Source organism: Acipenser ruthenus, chromosome 26, assembly GCF_902713425.1.
Source record: "Acipenser ruthenus chromosome 26, fAciRut3.2 maternal haplotype, whole genome shotgun sequence".
NCBI lineage: Eukaryota > Metazoa > Chordata > Actinopteri > Acipenseriformes > Acipenseridae > Acipenser > Acipenser ruthenus.
The window spans coordinates 13,700,381-13,726,391 of NC_081214.1; the positions used below are offsets into that span (position 1 = coordinate 13,700,381).

The window sequence follows — 26,011 nt, forward strand, 5'->3', positions numbered from 1 at the left end:
TCAGTTTTTAAATGTTTTTATTGGATAAATGATTAAATGGTAATAACAATAGTGTTTTAAAACTACAATATAATTGCCACAGCCGTATCTCACAGACCCACCAATAACCTGCCTAGATATATTTATTTTATTTATTTTTTTTTTTTGCCTTTTAAATTTTTTTTAATTTTTTTTGGAGCCTTACTATCATATTAAATGCTCACTTGGAGCGTTTGTCACACTAACAGCAACTCATTGTGGAAGGAAAAGGAAGGAGGATCTCGAAGGGCACTTTTTCTTTCAGGTCTACTTTCAAGTCTCTATGAAGTAAAACAAGTGAGGGCCAGAAACTACACCAGGCAGCCCTTAGCCCAGAATATCACCACATCTCTCTCTCTGTTGGCGATAGATTCAAACTAATTCTCTTGGAACATGTAAAAGCACTAAAATAACTAGATCCAAAATATTTTGAAAAAAATCAACTTTGGATATACAAAAACAGTTATTTATGTATTTTTCGTTTTTTACAAAAAGTTCCAAACACAAGTTTATTGTAGTATTGTATTATTTTGTATAATTCTATCAGTGCGATTGTATACTAGCACAGCTACTGGGTCCAGGGTAAAATAAGAGGCTTTTCCTTAAATGACAAATCAAAATAAGTATCAACATATCTTCGTATATAAAGTATCACTGCTGGTCTTTAGGAAGAAAAAAAAACAGTAAGAACACATTAAGAAACCCATAAATCTAATAGGCACGCTATGGGGTTTTCTTGTATATATAAAAAAAAAAAAAACATAACCAGTTTTTAAAACATCTGATGTCACTTCATAGGACATTCAGGACTTTAAATGAAACTTGATTGAATAAAGTTTGCTAGCAAAAAAACTGTTAGTAATTGTACTACATTTTATTAAAAAAACAAACAACAAAAAAGTGAAGCTCTTCTCCTGCAGGGTGTTTTGGAAGGACAGGAAGGCAGACTTTCTAAGCAGCATTTGGACATGGCTGGGGGCCTCTTTGGTTTGATCTAACACACAAAGGTAATGTAGCCTACATGCTCCAGACACACTTAAAAGAAGGAAACAAAAACAAAACCTTTGTGGCTTTGATTACAGCCCACCAAAAATGAATATGGTTGATCTTTACTAGTCCTATGCATTTCTATAGACATTGCACCTGTGAAGGAAAGTGGCAGGGCATTGAAAAGAACAACGCCGTTGGAGACAGACGCACAGCACAGTTGTACACAAGCCTGTAGGTTTCAGACGACGACCACCTACAGACGTTTTAAACTTTAAATCTCTTACTTTGGCTCTTATCTCAAAACATGGACCTGGTCACATTCTCTCAATGTTATGCATTGCACATATCGAAGCCAATTCAAGTCATTTTAATTAATATGTTATTAGAACAATTATAATTTATAATTGTAAAAGTTGCCTCGCCAGTTCTGAAGAAAGAGGCTCTGTGCTGCTGCTGGACTGTCAAGAGAAGCATAATGTGAAAAAAAAAAAAGAAAAAGCAGGACACCATGCAAAGTTCATCTGACTTTAGAATGTATGACAGTTGAATGACAGAATGTATGCAGTTGTAAAATTTTGCAAAACAAAAATCTATTTGCTGAATAATTTTTTTAATGGTTTATTGTGCCCAATTATTTTACTCCCTAATTTGAAATGTCCAGTCATTTTCCCCTCAACAACTCGGGAGAACTAAAGGTTCAGTGGGCATCCTCTGATCCCACTACCCTCCAGCTTCCTCTTTTACACCCAGGAACTTGAGCGCAGATGTCAGCGAGCTACCGGCCTCTGAAGGACAAAGGCCAGCCCTACAGGTGTCTGCTTTTGAACTCAATGGGTGCCTGGCCTTCAGGGTTCGGTGTAGCGTGAGGAGGAGAAAACAGTCCCTGCCGGTTTTGTCTCCCAAACCCTCACAAAGTTTTTTCAACCCATAATGTGTTTTGCATGGTATACGGTTTTTGTTTTTTGTCTGGACTGAAAGAGATCCTGTCTGTATACAAGGACGAACCACAGAACAAATCCATCTTTTAGTAAGGGGTAACACTCTGAACAGGAATTTTTAAAACCGTGCAAGAGAATTTTCATTTCAGAGAGGAAGCTCTACAATGAGAGCTAACTTCCAAGTCTGAAAAATGCGACAGACAAATTATTTTACACAGCACAGAACGCCACTACAGGTATATCGATGAAGAAGAATCACTTGAGCACAATTTAATTTTGTAAATAGTATTGTGTGCATGGTGAATTTAATAACAAATATAGAAATCACTGCCAGGATTAATCAAATGTGCACAGCAGGCCAGACTGACATTTGTACTTGGATTATATATAAAAGAAATCCCGATCAAACACTTCTGATTTTTGCATGTTAACAGCTAGCAAACCGTAGAACATTTTCTTTTTAAATTGGAAATCTAGCTCCTTAATAAAGTCCCTAATTGGCTGCAGTATATCATTTTACCAAATGTATATCAGTGACCAAATCAGAACAAAAGAAATGTAGGGCCCACATAAAAAGCACTAACAGATTATCCTATAACAAGAGATGTATGTAAACAGAATGTGCTGTACAGCATTTTGCTTTGAGAGTGAATGTGTAGTGAGTGTGTGTGTGTATATATATATATATATATATATATATATATATATATATATATACACACACATATATACATATACACACACACACATACATACATACATACATACATACATACACACATATATACATATACATATATGTAGCACATCTAAGTGAATGCTCCAGGTCCTGTTTTGAGAGCAGATAGACAAGGGTACCCCACCTAGGAAAACCTGCAAAATCTCGGTTTCATAGTCACCGCTTGTCGCAGTTAAAAGTACAAGAATGAATCTGCTCTTCAACGCCGCAATCTACAACAGAGATGATTAAAAACTGCAGTTTTTCCCAGGCAATGGAGGGCATGAACTGTTCATCCTGGTCCTTTCAAACCTGCAGGATGAGTTTATCATCATTGTTACACTGGTAAGAAACATCTGTAAAACAGATCTGCATATATCAAGGGTTATAGTCTGATATGATTGATGAGTCCACATGACCAGTCATGTGACCCCCTCCCCAACACTAGGTCCATTAGCACCATAGAAATTGTATTTATCTCTTTAATAATCTCTAACAGTAGGATGAGCATGCCGAAGCAAAAACAATGGGTTGAATGTTTATAGATTCCGTTTTTTTTAAGGAATCTAGTAGGCTTGGTTTTGCAGCAGACAATATTCAGTTTGTACTCATTTTCAATAGGGACCAGAAGTAACATGGAGGTGTGGATGCTCCATCCTCACTGCATTTACAATTACTCACATTCTTGGATTGCATTGCTTGGAGATATTGTCATTTAGTTCTACCAATTCAAAACTAGAGAGCATCCAACCACTGTTTTTTCTGGTCCCACTTTATTTATTAATATTAAGGCAACACAACTGAAGCTTTTTTTTTTTGGACTATAAGATTACTGTGGATGGAATACCAAAAGCCCTTAACAGTTACAAGTTGCTTCCTTACAGCAGCTAGAGGTGAGTAAGTCATCTTAACTGGATCATGCAACTATAAAACACACTCAATGAGCAAGGTCAAATCTGTACCAGATCCCTGGTCGTTGCTCTTCTCTCACCAATCACTTGGCCAATTCTGATGTCCGCTCATTATACCAGTCATATTGATCTCATACAGATTCGATCAACTGATGAAAAACTACCAATAAATAGATATGGCCAACAGTGGTTTCACCAAATTTGGGCTTTGAAATTCAAGCCTGCAATGAGATCTAAAATGAGCATGGACTCCACCCTATGCAGCGTGACATCCAGCACTGACAGCAAGGGGTTACAATTCAAAGAGTGGCAGAGTGGCTTTAACATGGCTTACTCACCTAACTTATTTCCAAACTACATTGTGTCTCTCTGATTTCACAGACTAGCCTGTTTCCTAACGTCGCTGACTTGTTACAAGCACTTCATTTTGCCGGAGTGATTATATTTGCTTACATGCCCAAGGAGCAACAAGGACTCCCCTTTAGAAACACGACAAACCACATCTAAAAACCTGTAGCATGCTAATAAACATCCAATACACACTGGTTCACAACCATAATTTTTCTCGCTGGCACTGTTACTAGACGACAACACACTTTTAAAAATGTATTTATCCAAGGAATATCACAGATTTCTGTAGTGTCCTATGGAAATTCGATACAGTTGTAAGATGTTGAGACTGGTAACACCAATGCAAGTAAAATAACAAACTCAGTGTATTTTAGTTTTTACAAGAAACCCTTATGAAATTTGATGATTACAGGGTCCACATTTCTACACAGCAGTCCTGAACCGTTGGTGGAATTTCCAAAGAACAAAAGAAAATCCTGAAATCCCAAGTTAAAAGCTTTGAAATTCCTGAGACATCTGCAGCATTCCAGTATGTATGGCACTAGAGCACAATACAGCCGCAGCATCCCAGCTCCAAAACTCTACCATCTTCCTTAAATATAAAACACAGACCGATACAGACGCATGCATTATAAGAAGTATGGCTTTTAACAGATTTTTTTTTTTTTTTTTCTTCAACCCTCACTTAACTGGTTTTCACCACCGTAAAATACCTGGCAGGTTATGCAGCTATTAGATGATCTGTTAAAAGAATAAAGAAATAAATCGAAGTTAACAGGGCCCCAGATTCTAATGGCTACTCCTGCCTCTCAATTTACATGCAATTCATCTAACCTGTCTTTAGAGATCAGCCTTATTTTACAATCAGTCTCCTAAATGTAGAATGAGTTACCTCCTACTTTCATTCCACCAAAAAATAAAAAAATAAATAAAAAATCCTAATAAAAAATGTACCAGTAGCAGATATTCATTCCAAAACAGATTATGTAACAATTAAATAACCTGTGGACGACTGTTACAATTTCGATTCATGTGGAAGACTGTGGAACACTGGGCAATACACATTTTTATATAAAAGTCTCATTACACTGTTATATCGTACTGGCTAATTTGTTTCAGTTACAAGTGTTAAACACGCACAGTCTCTAATTAATGCCTGGGGGGAAATTATTTTGGATAAAATTAAATAAATATTTCTGCAATCTAATTTATTTGGTAATTGTCTGTTCCGACAGGTATGTCTTCAGATTTGCAATTCTTTCACAATATTATATCAGCAATTCTGATTGTAGGCCCTAGAACTAGCTTACCCCAAGCTGGTTTTACCAGACTGCTCCCACCTGCAGCACACAAGCTAAAATACCCAGCACACTAAAAACTGACAGCTCACAAACAGTACACTCGTCATTACACTGCTGGATGAAAAAATCAACTACTCTATACTGCAAACGCACGCAAAAGTAAATGGACACGGTCCTGCTAATTACATTGTACATAAGGAGGTCAGATCGGGGCAAGATTCTGTCAAGTCAAAAATAAAATAACCCCTAATTAATACATCCTACAAAGCCTAAGCACACAAACTAAAACAAGCCACCCTAAACAAAGTAACCCATTATCAACTCAACTCTTCCTTCCATCCACAGACACAATAATAACCTGATTAGGATTATGATATTAATTAAAAAGAAAAATCTGAATGTTTAAAGGAAAAGAGGGATTAGATTTATATATATATATATATATATATATATATATATATATATATATATATATATATATATATATGCTGCAAAAACTCATTAACTTCTAACACAAAATAAAAAGGAGAAATTGGTGTTTATCAAAATTTGATATGATGGAGTTGCCGCCCGTTGCCATGCCGAGGTCGTGCGACCGACGCCATGGCAACGGAAACTATCATCATAAAATGGTACAGTAGTAGAGATAGCTAGACCAAGAAGGGGCGGGCTCTCCTGGGAAGAGGTCCAGTGACTGGTCATGCGGCTCGCTGTCAGGAATAATGGTTGTATGGGGGGAGAGGGTGCCCGATGCCGTTCTGGTAGTGATGGTGTTGCTGGCGAAGGCTGATGTAATCCGTGTAGTTCATGGTCATCTTTTCACTACGATACCTGGGAGGATGGGGAAGGAAAACACAACTTCAGAAAAAACAGAAATACACTTCTGCCCTAAATGCGGCTACAATGCTTATAAGCCTGACACAGCATTAAAAAAAAAAAAAACCTGACACTGATGGCCTTAAAAGCCAAATATAAGAAGGAGTCCCCAGTGGTTTACTTAGTAAAGGCATTTGCCCAGGAGCTTGCTGGTTTGATCCCAGCTTACACAGAGTTGCTGATCTTGGCCGGGGTCCCACATGAAGCATTGGTCTTTGCACTCCCATATGCTAGGGCTTATTTCTCTCACCACTCCACAGACTTGCCAGACAACCGACCTCCAGGCTTCAGTTGCTGGGCAAACTCTGCTGCTTCGGTTTGCCGGGTGAAAAGGCAATTGGCTCGACAGTGGGAGCTGAGGACACTCATTGATCTTCAGTCATCCCTGTGCTGCTATGCGAGTTACAGCAGTGAAATGACATTCAAATTGGGTTTTTGTCCATATTGTTTACTGCAGAGTTGCTCTTAAAACACAGTGAAAGCCATTTCTACCACGGCTCTGGGTTCTTAATACAGTACATTGTAAAGTGAGCATTAAGTACCTAAGATTTAGTGTCAAGGAAGGTTACACACACACACACACACACACACACACACACTCTGCAAGGAGCACTGCGTGTTACAGTTCATAAGAGGTCGGTGCAGGTAGAAAATCCAGAACCGGGTACCCACCATGGATCTTTTTCGGGCAATGATTTAATAATAAAAACACCCACATATAAAATGATTAAATGCATGATACATATTTAAATACTATATACTACACATATATTTAGCCTTCAGATCTGTAAACTTGTGTAACCTTTTTCAGTACTGGAAACATTGAAAAATAAAAATTAAAACACATGTTTAAATAGTTATTATATTGGCCATATTCCGCTGTTAACATGGCTGTTATGTTCAGTTTTAGAACGAACAGTAGTACAGCACCGCTATTATGTTATGGACGGTCGCAATAGCTACAGTAAATTGAGCAAGCTGGGTTTTGACGGCAGTCGCTAGACTCTTGTGAATACATAACAATGGCATCCAAGCAAAGCTGTGAGTGGAATTTCTTTACGAAGCAGGAGAAAATGGAATTCGCAAACTCTGCCAAGGAAATATTCCATTTAAAAGGAGGAAGCACACTTACTTAATGTGCTCCACATTATTTTATTTATTTGCTTATTTATTTTCTTTTTGGTAAGAAACTGTATCTGCACAATAACTGTAGATAAAGCATTCCATATTCCAGGAGGCTGTGTGGTCCAGTGGTTAAAGAAAAGGGCTTGTAACCAGGAGGTCCCCAGTTCAAATCCCACCTCAGCCACGGACTCATTGTGTGACCCTGAGCAAGTCGCTTAACCTCCTTGTGCTCCATCTTTCGGGTGAGATGTAATTGTAAGTCTAGTCTCTGTAAGTCACCGTGGACAAAGGCGTCTGCTAAATAAACTAATAATAATAATATTGGAAGCCACACTCTTATTATTATTAATAGATCACAGAGTTATCACTGACATAAGCCAACAGGATGTTATGTTTTGTTTCCGATTTAGTTCCTGAGAATAGTCGCCGCAGTTATTATTGAGGTGTACTTGCTGCTCACTGTGTTATTGTTTTCTGTAAAACATTGAGATCCTATCAGTTAAGAAAAGGCTTCATGCAAAGCTTGTTTTAACACTGTCTTTATTACGCTGGCCAGAGACCCGCGCTTATAACTGCATTGTCATGTTTTCTACATTTTCTATAAATTCTGAAATAATAATAATAATAATCTTTATTTTGTATAGCGCCCTTAAAAGCAATCATCTCACAATTAGTAGTACAGCAATTAATAAAAAAAAAAGGACAAGGAAATAAAACAAACATAAAAATGCCTTTCTAAAAAAGTAAGTCTTTAAATTAGCTTTAAAAACACTCAAAGCAGCAGAGTCCCTGATCTCTAGTGGAACAGAGTTCCATAATTTGGGGGCATAGCAACAGAAGGCCCTGTCGCCCATAGAGGGCAGGCGGGACACACAGCAGTCTGAAATCAGCAGAGCGGAGGTTGCGAGTGGGAGTGTAAAAAGATAAAAGATCTGACAGCTAAGTCGGAGCTAGCCCATGAAGAGCCTTATATGTCAGCATTAAAATTTTAAAATCAATTCTAAACCTGATAGGCAGCCAGTGCAAGGCCTCCAAGGCAGAAGTGATGTGATCTCTTGAGCGGGACCGAGACAAAATTCTGGCTGCAGTTTTGAACAAACTGAATTTTAGTGAGGATGCTATTAGACCCCCCAGAGAGCAGGGCGTTAAATAAATCGAAACACGAGTAGTAAAAAGAGACCCGGGTAGCATCGGGTAATTTAAAACCTGACAGGTACCCAGGTTTTCAGGGGTACCCGTGCCAACCTCTAGTTCATAATAAGTCCAATGTCTTTCTGCACAGAAATTACTTGACTTTTCTTTCTGCGCATTTACAACAGATTTATATTCTCTTGATTTGCATCATGTCCAAATGCTGTTATGTATACCGTGCCTGGAATAACACAAATATATATTATTTATTAGGTGCATGTGAAAACCTGTTCTGAAAATCTGCCACACTAGTGCATGGGCTCCCATGACAGTCCATGATGGGTGAAAGAATGAAAGCTTTCTGAATTAAAAGCCATACCGCGGTGTCAGACAGCACAATTACATTTAAACTGATAAAGAATGGGTGCAACAAACAACCCAGCTTATTGTCAACGGTCACATGTTTTTCCAGGAGTGAACTATACCATACTGCCTGCGATACTCAACTGTAAATTGATGGCACAATTACCAGATCAAATCAAGAACCTGGGTATTCCACATAATAGATGTGCACACCTCTCCCATGGGCAGGGTAATTTAAGATGCTTTTCAAATTAAATTCCTGAAAATTCCCATTTACGGAGTGAACCATCTAAAAAAAAAAAAAAAAAAGGACATTAAATCAGTTCCCTGACAGGCCGTGGATATAAATCACTTGATCAGTGATTAACACAGTATTGATTAAATGGACTTGATCTGAAGTCCATCATCAACAGGATTCTGAAACTGACCCAAAAGCTCTTAACATGCCGATATCTTATTCCTTATGGGTTTAGATTTAGAGATGGCCTGCTTCAGCGATTTAGATTCAGTTGAGCTGGGGAAACCAATAATGGACATCGCAGACGAGTGTAATTTGTTTGATCAAAAAAATAACAAATGCTAACATGTGAATAGATAACTGCCTCCCTGCCCACGCACACACTAAAGTCTTTTAAATATCAGCGTAACCTTTATGAATTAAGTGTTCCCTGTCATTGGGTGTTGTTTTTTCTGTATCTTTAAATAGGAACACATTGTCCTGGTGTCTTTCTAGTGCTTGTTTTGCCTAAAGCAGGCTGCACACAGACAATTCCATTGCACATGACCAGTGGGGAGTAGAGAGGCCCCAAAATCTTTACATTCTTATTAAGCTCAGCTCTATCACTCTGGCATTATTTTAAACCCTTTTCATACAAGGTCATTTGTGCAAACCCTTTTCATACAAGGTCATTTGTGCAATCCAAGTGTCTGGATTGTAGAAACCCTGGGCATGATACATTTCTGAACACCATTAACATGCAGCACACAGCAAGCTGAAGCATGGCAAAAACGATTCCATTCCACAGATTACTGGCATAATTCAGGAACACCTTTTAAAAACAGCTGGGCTGGAGGAGGCTCAAGGCATGTTACTAGATTTTGCTTGTTTACTGTATGTGACAGCATGATAGCTAGACAAATTACAATTTTTTTTGTTGTTCCTCCCAAAATTATTATTTAAGCTAGATTAGTCAATGAGCACCTTGGCTGATAGTTCTCCTACCTGGTCAATTTAATGGTCTTCCTGAAGTCATTATTGATGGGAGCTTTGTAACCGCCCTTTCGCAATAAGGAATCTATGGTCTGAATGTGGTCCCAACCTAGGAAATAAGCAAAACACACACATAACCTTTACAATTGTAAAAGCACAACCAGAAAACCAATGAGCCACCCCGACCCACACAGATGTAGACTTGGCTCCTTTGATAAACCCCACATGCTAGTCTATTGGCATCCTTTGTTTTGATTGCGTAAGCACTACAAACAATCTCTCTCTCGCACGCACACACACACACACACACACACACCACTGACCTTGCTCCTTTGCAACCTCTGGCAGGTAGGTGGCAGTGCGCTTTGATCCTTTCTCATTGAAAAATTCTATCCTAATGCCATGTACACCCACCTGGAAATAAAAGTGGGAGCTCTTTAAACCAAACTAAAATGCACAGGTTACACATATAAAAACCAGCCTGAAAAACAAAAATACATATAAAAACTGCACATTGAAAACAGATGTTTCTTGTGCAAAATCATACATCTCCTTGCGACAGCCTGAGACACAAGTAATGCTAGAAAACTACCGAAATTAACATGCACATACAAAATATAATGCAGTACTAATAAGCATGCACACACAAAATATAATGCAGTACTAATAAGCATGCACACACAAAATATAATGCAGTACTACTATTAGCATGCACATACAAAATATAATGCAGTACTACTATTTTTTGGATACAGCAACTTAGTAAACATTGCAGTATTACTGTAGTATTTTTTTGGGGGGGGGCAGAATGTTTTGCTTTTCATTAGAAGTGAAAGTTCTGTGCAGACACAAAGTTATATTTCTGTTTATGCCTTTACTATGCAACCTTAATATGAAAAGTTGTACTTGATTTGAAATTTGAGACGGCAATAGCTTGAACAGTGCATCTGCCCTTTAGAGACAGTCACTGATACCAGTCTGTCTGCCCGGCCTGGGAATTATTTTCCAGTCTTGCGCCCTGTAAAGGATTTAGTTTGAAGCATTTCTTACTAACCCTTACGAGCACCGTACGAGAGAGGTTTACAAAACTAGGGCAGACAGCTTATCAGTTCTCCAGTTCATCAGCGTACCTAGTGGTAATACAATTAGCGAAAGAAGGAGACTTTTTTAAATAAAATTAAACATGGAAAAGATGCAGCGATAGCAGAGGACGTCTGCCAAAGAACTGTCCATTTTAACTTCCTGGGCTTGACGCAAGTTCTACTCAAATCATTAGCTTGTACCACACTGTGGTGGGATTACACTTTATCCAAGTCGTTTAGAGATCTGTGTGGCTCCCAAGAGCTTGGGTTTCTACTGCACACCAACAATGACATGTGTAGATGTTAAGACCCAAAATTTCTAGTGCATGTTCCGATCACTCTTTTCAAAGTGTCTGAAGGTACAGTGCAACACTATGGAGCTCTGTGTGGCGCGGGCAGCACCGCCCTGTTTCACCAGCATGCTTTTTTGCTGGGCAGTTTCAAGTTAAGACTCCACTAAACACATGGTGTGCCATCTGGCTACCTTTACTGAAAATTATGGGAATGGCACATTTTCTCTGAAAGAGACACTGTGCCCAGTACTGGGGACTCCAACACCAGCAAACCAATATTGTGGAGAGGGTTGTTCTGTAGTGTTACACTTGGAGATGCTGTAAAATGGTAGAACTAAATGTTAAAAACAGCAGTAAAACTGGCCTTGGAGTCTATTCAAGGTATTTTAAAACCTAACCTGGGGGAACACGGAACCAAACACAGTATTCAAAACAATAAAGTGTAGAGCAAAACACAGGTTCTGTTGTAGTCGTCACGTTTTCCACAAACATACATAACACACTTTCACAATTTTTAAAATCCACAAAAAGATTAACATTATGTCTAGTTGAGTGCATTCTGACAGATCAAGAAGTGCCTAAGACTAGATCAGTAATATACAGTGCCATGTGACTAGGGCCAAATGTAAATGCACAGGCTTTGCTAAATACCAACAAAAAAAATTATATCCCTATACACAATGTGCATATAATACATGTATTAAAATACAAAAATTCAAATGATTACTGCTATAAAAATTCACATAAACCTTTGACAATGCAAGTTACTGAAAGCTAGGTTATTATCATAACCCTGGTTCCCTGAAATAGAAATGTAACCATTACCTCATGGGTATTTATTACTTTTATTTATAATCTTTCAATTAAGTCAAATGAACTGCCTAATATCAGGAAGTAAGCCTATGTTACTCCTCTCTTACAAGCTGGAAATCCATCTGACATGAACAATTACAGACCAATTTCCAATTTTGTCAGTTTTGGCAAAAATGTTGTAATCTATGGCCAATAATCAACTGGATTGGATGCAAACATTTTGAACAATATGCAATCTGGTTTTAGGTCAGGTCATAGTACTGTGACTGCAGCATTGAAAGTTATGGATGAAATCAAAATGAACTCTAGATAAAAAATAAAAAAAATCAACATGTTTATCTCTGTTTATTGATCTTTCCAAGGCCTTGGATACGGTTGATCAAGCATTACTCAATACAAGATTATTGTGCGCTGGTATTGGGTTGCAAGCAGCTGGATGGTTTCAAAATGACCTTACTAATAGATCACAGATTGTCAAATATGCAAATATGATGTCAAATCCTGTTTTGTTAAATAAGGGTGTTCCTCAAGGATCTATTCTCGGCCCGTTATTGTTTATCCTATATATGAATAACATCGTGATAACATTAGACACTGTAAGTACCATCTTTATGCAGATGATACTATTTTATACTCATGTAATCCCTCCCCTTCCTTGGCAATCAATAATTTGCAGGCTGATTTTGATTCCAAAGAAAAGAAAAGCTATGGTATTTCCTTCTACAAGGACAAATGCTACTAAAGAATTCTCTTTAGTTACTTTAGATAACAAAAGTTATTGAGATAGTTGATAACTAAGTATCTGGGTATCTGGTTGGATAGTAATCTTGATTTTAAGGTCCATATTGACAAATTCACGAAAGGCTAATTGCTTGTATATTCTTACCACAAATTGATTATGGGGACACAGTCTATAGGTTTGCATCGCCCTTAACATTAAGCAAACTTGATCCTATATATTATGCAGCCTTGAGATATATTACAAATTCAAGTTACAGGACTCATCATTGTGTGGTATGCAGTTTGGTTGGCTGGACCTCCTTGGCTTTGCGAAGGTAGAAGCACTGGTATATTCCGTTATATAAGGCTATTCTTTGTAAATTACCTCCATATATAAATGAATACTTTATAGTCACTTTTTGCAACTACAGTATTAGAACACACACATTTTTTTAATTTTACAGTTCCTAAAGTGCGTACAGAGGCTGCTAAGAGATCATTTGCTTATTTTCCTCCTTGGTTTTGGAATGATTTACAATCTAAAAACTTAAGATGCAGTCCCGAATACCTTTACTACAATTTAAGAGTAAGCTGCACGATTATCTAGTTGAGAGTTGTGCATGTTTTAAGTAGTTGAGTAGACTTGGTACTGTTTGTTAGTATTTGATTGTTGGCTGTTTCACGGATTGTTGATTGTATTATTATGATTTGCATTTTATTTCTGTATCTGTGTTTTTGTACCATGTTTTATTGTGTTGCTGCTGCCTTTCTTGGCTAGGTTGCACTTGTAAAAGATTTTAAATCTCAATGTGCTTACCTAGTAAAATAAAAGTTTAAAAAAAATTAAAAAGAAGATCCTTAAAAGACCCTGTAACCTGAATAGATATAACAAAGACTGCATAAATAGACTGCACACACCGATCTCAATCTCATTTTTCCTTTGAGACTGCTGCAATCATAGACGCAGCGACCATGAAGGTTAATGGTTACATTTCTATTTCAGGGAGCCAGGGTTAGTATAACAACCTTCCCTATCAACTATGAAATGCAACCATTACCTCATTTGTAAAAATACCAAAGCTGTCGCAAGGCAATTATTGCAGACAACTGGAATGCCACAAGGTTCAGCCAAGGCTACCTTGCGCGTTGCCACGAGGAACCCCAGTACTAATAGCTAGGGCTAAAAAATGTAGGGAGAACTCACCTCTAAGTTTTTGTTGTAAGGGTCGACCCGGAAGTCGCCCTCAACACTCTTGTGGATCTTCAGCCGATAGAACCGTGTAAAGGTATGCAGAGTAGCCCACACCGCTGCATTGTAAATGTCTTTGACAGATGCACCCTGGAACAAAGCCCACGAAGTTGCCATGCCCCTGGTGGAGTGGGCAGTAAGATTTTCTGGAGGGGGCAAGTTGGCTCACTCATATGCAGTCTTGACTGTCTGTGCTGCATTTGGATAGCCTCTGCTTAGAGAGGGCTTTACCATGGGACTTAGCCCCATAACAGACAAACTGTTCAGACTCTCCACCTCTGTGTTCGGTCCACATAATACGCTAACCCGCACCGGACAAAGCGTACGGAGCTGCCGCTCCCTGCCAGACTGGAAAGGAGGCGGATTAAAAGCCTCCGATTCCAGAGTCTGGTTAATGTGGAATGCAGAGATATTTTTCTGCAAAAAAGCAGGATTGGTACGAAGCGTAACCTTTGCTGCAGGCACTTAAGTGTGTCAGTTTTTATGGGGATACAGAAATAGGCATCTTTGAGGTCCATCTTGGTGAACCAATTACCTGGCCTGAATGCCTGCAACTTAACTGTTGCATCATCATATTTTGAACCTCCTTCGGCTCAGAACTGGTTGACCTGCTTGAGGTCGAGGACTGGTCTGAGGCCACCATCCCGCTTGGGCGTGGAGTAGAACCCGTCCTCCAATTGGAGGGGGTGTACCATATGAATAGCCCATTCTTGCAACAAGGCCTGCTTGGTACCAGACTGGGATGGGAACCAGTCGGTAGTGGACCGGAACCAAACGGAAGGAAGCAAACTTTGTCCCCATAAGGCACGTATGCCTGTGGGAAACTGCTGCCCAGAGCTTCTCTATTCCTGGGTGCGTGGCTCTCCCTTGGCACAGAGCCATGGGGTGAGGACACAGCCACCTCTCTATGAGAGGGTGATGGGAAAGAGCATAACACAGGAAAGAAACGCACAGTGCTCTGTAGAGCTGAAGGAGAAACATTTCTCAAAACGTACGCTTGGAGAATGAATGAACACTAAAAACTCCCAGAATACAGTTTACCAGTGCCTCCACTGCGTGCTGCTGCCTCAGGCAGGAAGAGCATCTGCTTGTCCACAGGTAGGCTGGCCTTGAGACGCAGAGCACCTTGGAGAAATGTACATAAAACTTGCAGAAAAGCGGTTTGATAAAAGACAGCAACTGGGCTGTCAGCAAGGCCTGCTTGGTACCAGACAGGCAGACTGGCTTCGCATGGGTCACACGGATAAAACCCAGGCATTATGTAAATAGCAAGCAATGTACAGTTGCTGCCTCAGCTTGTGTTTGGTACTGATTTGGTGCAGGTAGGTACATTAGTGCTCGATGGGGGTTACACCTCCCCTACGCCCCCACTGCCATTCTAGGCAATGCCCCAGCCAAGGCTGGACACGTCTGCTCAAGCAGCAACGCCGCTGTGTAACAGGACGGTAGCTGCAGCTCCTGTACAAAGTACGTACTGTAACAGGGCTGGTGCAGTATACAGTACTTAACAAAAACCTGCTGTCTCAGACAACACAAGCAGCAATGCCACTATACAGTATGTTACAGGCAAAGTACTGTAAAAACAGATAAAAATAGCACAAGTCGAGACTCAAAAATCGGTCCACTGGTCCTGGATTAGGGATAGTATCACTGTTGTGTACCACAATACCACCTTTGAACCAAGTCTGAACGGTGATGAACAGAGGTCGAACCAAGCAGACAGCAAAATGAACAGAGATGAACTGATCGGTTCACAGCTGCACGGTGCCTGAGGACTAGTGCTGTGCTGTACAGTACCTTGCAAGGCATGGTTCAGTGAGTGTTACACTCTGTGGCGGTACACTCGGTGCAGTACCGTTTAGTGGTGGTTCACCAGTCGGTGGCGGTACACTCAGTCCGATACCTTCATACCAACACAGCCCTAAGATTGGGGAAAGCCCGCTGTCAGAGCCATGCCAGCCTTCCCACTGGCACTGCATACAGAGACCAGGACGGCAATTAAACACTGCAGGAGGGACTGTGAACTGCCAGACCCAAAGCCGAGCTGAGCCCAGCAAGTGCTAGTGAATCTGAACGGTAGCCTTGTTTGATGTACACTGTACAGACGGGAACGGGAGCAGGTTTGGACCCAGATACCACGGGAGAGATCTACAGGGATCGCCCTAGCAAACCCAAACAGTCTGAAAACTGAGGTAAGCCTGCTGTTGGAGCCCTAACAGTCTTCACAAGAATTCTGCAAGTAGAATTAATATGGCAACGAGACACTGAGGGAGAAAACTGCAAGCAGTTTTAACCTGAAGCACGTGTCTCGGTCCAACAGGTGCGCTAGTATTTCTGTGAAAAGAAACAGAAAAATACACACTGAGAAACAATTCTCACACAAAACAGTAAACACTCGATTACTGTTAATTAGGTATAATTTTATTTTCAACTTCAACGAAGCTAGCAGCCGGAGAGAGAACACAAGTAGCTGACTTAAGGTTATTCGATCCCAAGGAAGGGGCAACGGAGCCGCCAGCTTCTCATGGAGCACAAGGCCGCTAAGGGACTTAAAAACCACAGTTGAGTGCACAAACGTGTAAATAGCAATTACTATAATCATGTAAATATAAATAGCATTAACAGTGTAATTACACAAGCGCATAAGCAGATAAAAGCATACTCACTTTACTGTTCATAGTCTCTCTTGTCTCAGGTCGGATGAAAGGAAAAATGATATTGAGATATGTGCGTGCAGTCTATTTATGCCCCCGGGGGCGGGCATGACTTCGTCACAGGCTCCGACGAGCACGCTGTTATATTTATTCAGGTTACAGGGTCTTTACGGATAAATACCCATGAGGCGATGGTTACATTTCGTACTTGATAGGGTACTACATTGAGGCTATAGTAAAATGAGGAACCACAAAATTGCTTTCTGTTAACATTCAATGGCAAAAGCTCAAAACTCAGCCCCAGACTGCTACTTTGCAGATGCATGTATAATATGTAAGGTGGACCAACAAGAGGGAAAGGTCTATTGTCTTCAAGTACTGCACTTCATTACAAAGCGGGTCATTTTGGAAAGGAATTGAGTGGTTATATTGGCAGTTGGCTTGCAATATTCTTTTTTAGTAAAACAAACAAAAGAATAAATAAAAAAAAGTACAATCTCAATGCCCATAGTAAAATAGTGTTTGGTCTTCACCATGCAGAAACCAAAGTCACATGTACACAATAACTATGCTCAACATTGAAAACATGAAATTGGCATCTTTAAAGGATTTGCAGGAGTCAGTCACTTTAGATGATTTCATTCATTTTTTATGCATATTTTTTTCCTTTTTGACAAGAGTGCAGTATAAATTAGAGCACCGAATATCGAGTGAGGCAATGCACTGCTAATGTACTCAGCTGTGATTCCACAACTTTCTTCTGTCAAACGATCATTTTCAGCATCATTCAAAACCAATTTGCATGTGTTATTCCCCAAGCACACACACACCCTCCCCGCTCCAGCCACTGTATTGAATTTCTCTGTGCACGTCTGAGAAGCTCTCTCGTCTCTTACCTCCCAGTCTAGATAATCACCAACATCTTCAAAGTTGGTGAGCAGAGATACGGAGCAGAAAAGCCGTGGCAACTCTTCCCTCGTCATGGGGGGAAAGCGGCTGTCTTTAAGGGCACTGCAAAACAGGGAAACAAAACACTTTGAGACAGAGACAGACAGAGAGAGAGCGACAGAGCGAGAGAAGGAAAATGACACACAGGATTAGATTTACCAACCCCACTCCAAAAAAAAAAACTGCAGGGAACATAACCCAGGCTTGCATTTTAAATCGAAGGTGTGTGCAGTAAGAAGAGATTCTGCCAAATAGCATAATTTATGTTTCACATACAGAGGCTAAGTTTTGTTTTTAATCAAGAAAAACCCTCTGGCAGCTTACTGCTTTGTGCCCAAAGTCTTAAATCAATTCTGTTGCACTTTACAAAAGTGCGTTAAGGAGACATGCACTGCAGCGTCTTGCTAGTCACACCATGTTTAAACCACATGTCCATTCCTGTCCTGTATAATTTATGTTGCCAGTACAGAATTTCTATATGGAGTTGGAAGAGGGGAGGGGCCTGGGGGCTGGGGAAGAGAACGTTCATAGATGTAGAAGAATTAGATCGGACACGCCGATGGAAAATCCAAGCAGCAGTATGCAAACCCAGTAGTAGGATTAGATCAGAAACTTGCATGGAAACTCTCCTAGCAGCAGTATGCAAACCGGACGGCCGTATTGCCTAGGTAAGGAACTTCATACCCTATAAGGCAACAGATAGGAGCGCAGATACAAAAGGGGTGTTTCGTTGTTTAAACTTTGACTTGTTCCGGTAATACATTAAAATCACAAATTACATGAAAATATTGATTTACAAAACGGGTGTGTTTATTGATGGTTAAATAAAAACCCTGAATGAAGGGTGGTAATAGAGAAGGTCAGACAGCTCATTAATAGCTTAGGAGACTGACCTTTTTCTGCAGGATTTTTGATATTCATATTAATAAATAAAACAAATAAATACCTCCTGTACATACATACATAAATAAACCCGATTATTTCAACGCTATCCTCATGATTGATTTCATCCAATTATCCAATGCAACAAAAGGTACAATTAATTATTTACATACAAATTCTGATACCAATTTATACAGTTGGGTTTTTACTGCAGCAATCTGGGTAAAGTACCTTGCTCAAGGGTACAGCAGCGGTGTCCCACCTGGGATATAACAGCCTCAACATTTGTGTAACTTTACATTGGAAATAATGGGGCTAAGTATTCCAAGAGCTGTATCTTAAATAAATAAGTGCTATACTAGGATTTTAATAAGAACATTTAAGGTACAGAACGTATGATATGAAAATAGTTTTAATCTTGCATAAACTAACAATTACAACATTAAGGATTTTTTTCTGTAACTTTCTTTACAACTTATAACCCTTACTTTTTTCTGATGAAACATAATATTAAAATCTACAAGTCAAGTGGATTTGTCCTGATGTAAAATTGCACACGTTAATAGAGAGTAACTTTACATAAGGTACATGACAAACCTTTACAGATTAAACGAGGTATTGCACAGAGTAAATAAAAGCAAAAGGCAACACAATCAAACAGCAAATTGATAGAAGATTTACATTATAATTTTAATAAGATCTGGAAAGACATGAACAATTTGGTGTCTTAACACTATAGGGAGGAAATACACGAGTCGCCCCATTGGTCATCTTTAAAATCCTACTCCTCATCATCTTAGGCTGTGTTTGACCTACACTTCACCTCGGGGGACCTTGTCTGCGCTTCATAATAAGTAACATAACTTTTACATTTTCCCATCGGTTACAAATAGAGATTTTATGTCAGGGAATAGAGAAAGAAATGTAATCATGTATAATTTCAAATTACAGTAGATTTTAGTAGAAATGTAATAGTAAGATACATAGGAAATGGAACATAATATTATTATTTAGTTATCTGGCAGATGCCTTTATCCAAGGCAACTTAGTGTTTTTCAACATTACACAGTGTAACAAATTCACTCACATTATAAAGTTACAATGAATTTCTTTAGACAAATTAAGTTCAGTAAAAGGAAATTTGAAAATGTACAGTACTTCAAAACTAATTTTATTAGAAAACTAGCGAGATGAATCCAAAATATCACCAAGAAAGCAATAATAATAATAATAATAATAATAATAATAATAATAATAATAATAATAATAATAATAATAATAAATAAATAATTAAATAAATAAATAAATAAATAAATAAAATAAAAGTTTGGAGGAGCTCATCAAAAGCTCATCATCATGCCCAGTGTTAAACATGATGGAGGTTGTGTGATGGCATGGGCTTGCTTTTCTCCAAGCACTGGCGACCTTTGTATTGTAGAAGGATCAATGAATGCTGCAAAATATCAAAATCACGCAGAGGTACAGGCTCAGAATGATTTTATAGTCTGTGGCCAGAGCTAATCAACAATAAATCAATTAACTCTGGTCACATGACGTGTGTTTGGCAGGGACAGCTTTTAACTCCATCTCTGCTAAACGTAGTCAAAACAAAACACCAAACACCATTCACACACATTATTAAATTAATATACAAATATTTTCAAAAACATTACATTTTATATTACAGCGTCAGGGCTGCATCCCTGCCACAGCATGTTATTTTGGTTTTATTATAAAGCTGAATCTTTGCTTTAATTTACATATTTCAATAGAACAATTATATAAATCATTTTTGTTGTGGTTTTTCTTTTACAACATTTAGCTGACATGTTAAATCTGGGAATCTAACAAATAAATCAGTGAAAAGGCACACTAAAATTAAAATGTGATTTTTACACTTGGCCAGTCAACATTTAGCTGACAGATAAATCTAAAATAAATCTGAGGTTAGCAAATTAAATTTGAAAAATATAATTCTGTGAAAATAAATCTGGGTTTTGTCAAAATAAATATTTTGCACGCTAAAAATGAAGCAAAAATGCAAATGATCCCCGCCCATGTGACCAGCCCCATTAACCCTTTGCAGTCCATTTATTAAGTGCGTGTCAGACGCATCAGGTCCAATTTATTTTCACACGCGCAGTTAATTTTAGACACGTTGTTTAAAAGTATTTTTTTCGCCAGTCAAACGGGTTTAAAAGGCCCTGCATATCAACAAAGCACTCACAAGGCATCTCCAGCCCCACCCCACCCTTTTGTTCGCTATCGCTTTCACATATGCTAAGAAATAAATAATAATAATATTATTATTATTATTTATTTCTTAGCAGACGCCCTTATCCAGGGCGACTTACAATTGTTACAAGATATCACATTATACATTATTTCACATTATACAGATATCACATTATTTTTACATACAATTACCCATTTATACAGTTGGGTTTTTACTGGAGCAATCTAGGTAAAGTACCTTGCTCAAAGATACAACAGCAGTGTCCCCCACTGGGGATTGAACCCACAACCCTCCGGTCAAGAGTCCAGAGCCCTAACCACTACACCACACTGCTGCTAATAATAATAATAGTCGTACATACCGATCAATCATCTCCTGATCACTCGTTTCATCACCAAACTCCTCAATAATGCGATCCAAGTCATTATTTTATTACTATAACATCTCAAAAAAGCTCTGCAAATGTCCGTGATATTCTCTGAGCGCTGATGCAGTCACAGCCAGCTTGTTTCCTTATGGCCGCCCCTATCTGATGCCAGGGGCAAGTATGACTATTCATGAGATACGCCCTTTTTTTTTTCGGCGTGTCTCGGCTCCTGTCATTCCCACTCGGCCATTGAATGTTTTTCTCGGCTTTTTCCAGAGAAAAAACAACTAGAAACCCGTTTTTTGCGTTTTTTTGATGATGTCGGACAGGGTCTGAAATTGGACCGGATAGGAATAATTGCAATGTCGGACCAGGTCCGACATAGGACCACAAAGGGTTAAATGTGATTAGCTTGCAAAATAAATATTTTGACAAAACCCAGATTTCACAGATTTAATTGTCAAATTGATTTTAAAATGTTGAATTTGTGACTTAAGCGTTTTCAATATTTATAAATTACATCTGAAAGTACAAATTAAAAAAAACTTCAGATGTTTGTTAAAATATATATGTATAAAGCTAAATCTGGGGGGAATTTTTTTTTTTTAATCTATTAAAAAAAATACTAGATTTAAATTAAATCTGGAAAAAAACACCTGGTAAAATATTTGTGTTTTTTTATTTATTTATTTATTTATTTATTTATTTATTTATTTATTAAAACACACACACTTGGCACCCTTATTCACTTGCTATAAATTATTAACATAACTCTTAATAGGGCACAGCTTTGCACATGTTTCAATTGTCTATATTCTAAGCAAACAAAAAAAAAAGTTTGTGTACTCTACATACTGAATTACTGCTTCAACTGATCTCCATTCCTTAAAAGCATTTATACAGATATCAGTAAGCAAGGACTATTATTTATAAATAGTGCTGGGACGAACACAGGATTTTCATGTTCGGATATTCGCTCATAATTTAAATAGTCGTTCGGATAGTCGTTCATTTTTCAAAAAGTAATAAAAGCCATTATATTTCTCTGAACGCAGGCAGAGACAGCATAGCAGCAGGAGGAGAGGCCGTGGCCCCTGTTTGTGTGCCTTATCTACAGCAAGACCTTACAATAGAAAAATATTCTAGCAGTAAAGAATAAGTTGTGTGGGACTTACTTTACCCAGTGAACTACAAAACAAAGGATGCCAAATAGCAGCTCAAGTTAAACGTTTTGTTTATTCCTGAAAAATAGTACATAAAGTTGACACCGCATTTTTTGGTTTTATTTTTATTCGTTGCCATTGCAGTTTCTTCACAGTAAACAGTGGCCATAGACACGTTTTCATAAAGTTGTGCCTTTTTGCAGCTGAACAAGCAAACAAACTGAAATTTAACTTTAAAACACTGAAATAAAACAATGTGGAAATGGCATTGTAAAGTGAAGGGGGGAAAAACTCACCGTTTTGGTTCTCGTTTATTACATTCCACATAACAGTCACAAAAATATATATAATATATACAGTCTACATAAAAATCACTACACAACAATTTTCAGGAAGATGGGCACTGTTTAAGCAACGCATTTCAGAATGACGTGCTTGCCTTTCTGTCCCATGAGATTCTGTCTCACTCTAAAGCAGCACAATGCATTTTTGACCCAGATGGCTTTCCACAGAGATCACTTTTTTTTTTACATATATTAACATATCATAAGGAGATCTTTTTAATTTGCAATTTTTTTAAACTGTTGCGCAAATTCTGGTGAGCCGGTAAATAAGTAAGGTATTTTTACCATTTCTAGCGAATACGATTTTTGTATCCGAGTACATGTCAAAAAAATATTTGTTTGAATATTCAGGTATTTGTCCCAGCACTATTTATAAATAACTTAATAAAATAAATGTCTGTTTCTTTTTTACCCGTGAAAGGTGATCCCTCCTCAACGTGTCTTCATTGTGGAGTTCTGAACAATTTATAGCAGCACAATAGACAGGCATGTTGGATAATATACACGCTATAAATGGAAAGAGAACAGATGTGTAGAATATTAGATTGATTGCTAAGAAAACCCTCAAAGAAACTAGTCTAGTTAGTTTTCATAGACTTTTCTGTCGCCTCAAAAGGCATTATTTCACAGCTCGAAATTTTCAATGAAATAAATATTTTACTTCCACAGTAAAACGACAAATATGGTTTGTATTTTGAGGCATAACACAATGCTAACCGTTAGAAGACAAGTATGCAAAAAATATAGAAAAACGGGACCACTGTACATACCTGTAGCTGTGAAGTGGCTTTGATCACTATTATAATAACCCACAATGCAATGCATGTTGGAATCACCCTGTATTAACCCTTTTAAAATGTCTCTTGACTGGATGGTTCCTTAACAGGACTACAGGAGAGACCCAAGGCATTTCGAGCTCAGCACAGTATTCACAGGTTAACATATTGCAATAAAACACTAGGCAGCTCAAGATTAAGAATTGCTTTTAACATCATGATACATTAGCTATACAGTTCATTTAATACAATGGTAGCAGGGTGAAATAAGGCCATTACTTACTCGTAAGCACTCAGTTGTGAATACGTGATAATTTCAGCTTCAATTATTAATTTGCCCGGGTTACATCGTACAGTCCTTAGTTTCTGTATTAGAGCTCGTTCCGTGGAAGTTGCAGGTTCTTTAATTTCCTGTATGTGTGTGTTTGCAGAACACTAACCCTAACTCTGTTTTTAAGAGGCCATGACTTATTTCACTGGTAGCCCCTTCTCACTCAGATCAATGCAGGTGGATATGGATCTGTTATGATGCTATAGTATGCTTCACGCTCATTTCCTTGCAGAGGTTTGCATGGTATATATGTATCAACATCAGTCTCCAGATTCGTCACAGGGAACCGAGGGTCACAGGCCAATAAAGGATTGATTGAGGATCAAAAGAGCAGAGTATTGACTATGATTGCAAAGTTGCCCTAGCATTCTGCAATTTAAAAACAGTTATGGGTTGAGAGAGAGAGAGAGAGAGAGAGAGAGAGAGAGAAATTAAAGTCTTTTCTCCAAATTACATATTGGTTTTTGAGGTCAACTAATCCTTTATTTTACATCCACAATTTAATATTGGAGTCCACCCATGAGACTTCTGCTACCTAAGCAACAGTAAATACACTGCCCTTAATGCTGATGAAAACATCCCCCTTGTATCAAAGATATGCTTTAATCTGTGTGTTTCTAGGTGCACTTCCGCACTGTACCAACACCTGCAAGCAGTATTGCAGCATGCAATGTATTTTCATGTTAAAGCCCAAGCTCCCCTACAGATCTACCATAATTCAAAGTGATCTGGAGCACGGATCAAAACACGCTGGGGGAATCTGTTGTGGAGCAGGGTCAGGATCAGCTGAAAACCACAGCTACCCCTGCAGCAATCCACTTCGAGCTTGTGAGCAGGGCTCAAAAGCATTTCTAAGCTCTCGTACTCACACAGCCTAAATGTGGTTGCGAGTTCACCTTTTGGTCTTAATACGGTTTAAGTACACACACAGTTTGGTTGCAAAAGGCAGCGACAACTGCACTACTTAATCCTGTTCGGAACAAGTAGTGAGTTCTGTTATTAATTCAGTTTGTGGTGGATTGGTGGATTTCTGCATAAGTAATGAGGTCATCGCTTCAGTCATTGCCTCCATGCTGCCGTCACACAAACCTGTCTTGTCTGTAAAGAAGAAAAAAGCCGCCATCTCACGTGTTTTAAACTGAAGTGCAAGAAGGACGATAACAATCTGATCGAGCACCACTACCTGGAAGTGCAGTGGTGCTGTATAAACACCAGCAGAACACGCTGACCCCAGTTTAATTCAACAGTTGAGATGTTGACCAAACATGTGCGAGTGCTGTTCTTTAGCAGTCGCATCTATTCCAGATATAATAAATTCGGTTACACTGTTTACCATCAAGAGTTTGAGGAGGATTAATTACACAGCAGCTTCCCTAGTTAGATGATAAGCTGATAATATCTCTTCAGCAAAAGAAGCAGGCATAGTAGTTTACTACGTTACCATAATGAAAAGCAGTACATGTAGCGGGAGTTTTGTAGAGTCAGCTGCTGCAGGGAAGAGAGTTTATTTCTCAAACTGACTATTTTAAGAACGGCAACAGCAGAACGCATTGAAATACTGGGGACTAATTAATAAGTGTACTACTGAGAAGAAACATTTAAGGAATGTGGAATGTGGCTTAGTGGATTGCATTAGAAAAACTGCCATTCATCACATTTAGCTCTCAGATTGTAGTATGAAAAAGAATGGCCTGGAAAAATCTAAACTATGACAATGTGCTTGCTGTGGTGTATTTAATATCGTACAAAACTGAACAAACTCACTGAAACAAACTTTTTACTGAAACAATAAACATGCAAACATAAGAGCTGGCTGTGTTACAAGCTCTCAGAGCAGGACTTCACTAACAAACACTGACTCATACTGCACAACTGTACACAATTAAAAGGTGAAGTCACCACTTTCATAAACACGTCATTGCAGTCATCAGCTGCATAGATTAACCATTCAGCAGAATGAGGTAACAAACAAGCGAGTACAAACATGAATGTTTTAGTATCACTTTGCATGACTTACTACACCCTTGGTGTGAGATGCCATGAATAAACCTTCAAGCTATCTCTCGGGTGTGTGTAAAACCCCATTACTTACACCTCCCATTGAACTATTTCTTGCAAATACATATCTGTAAATAGTTTAGAGATATTTGCACTAGCCATTCTTCTTTCGAATATATGGACATTAAAAAAAAAAATTAAAAAAGTGCTTGCTTTATTACAT

At 38.5% G+C, this 26,011-nt stretch overlaps 1 protein-coding gene across 1 annotated transcript in view; it reads right to left on the reverse strand.

Moving 5' to 3' along the window:
- The window catches only part of LOC117430691 (nuclear protein AMMECR1-like), a 78,706-nt gene continuing 52,695 nt past the window's right edge, over positions 1–26,011 (reverse strand). Inside the window, exons 3-6 of the mRNA XM_059001180.1 lie at positions 17,640–17,754; positions 10,256–10,346; positions 9,945–10,041; positions 1–6,058 (exon numbers count right to left, since the gene is read on the reverse strand). Coding sequence (XP_058857163.1) covers positions 5,941–6,058; positions 9,945–10,041; positions 10,256–10,346; positions 17,640–17,754 — 421 coding nt within the window. The 3' untranslated portion in view covers positions 1–5,940. The remainder of the gene's footprint in view (positions 6,059–9,944; positions 10,042–10,255; positions 10,347–17,639; positions 17,755–26,011) is intronic.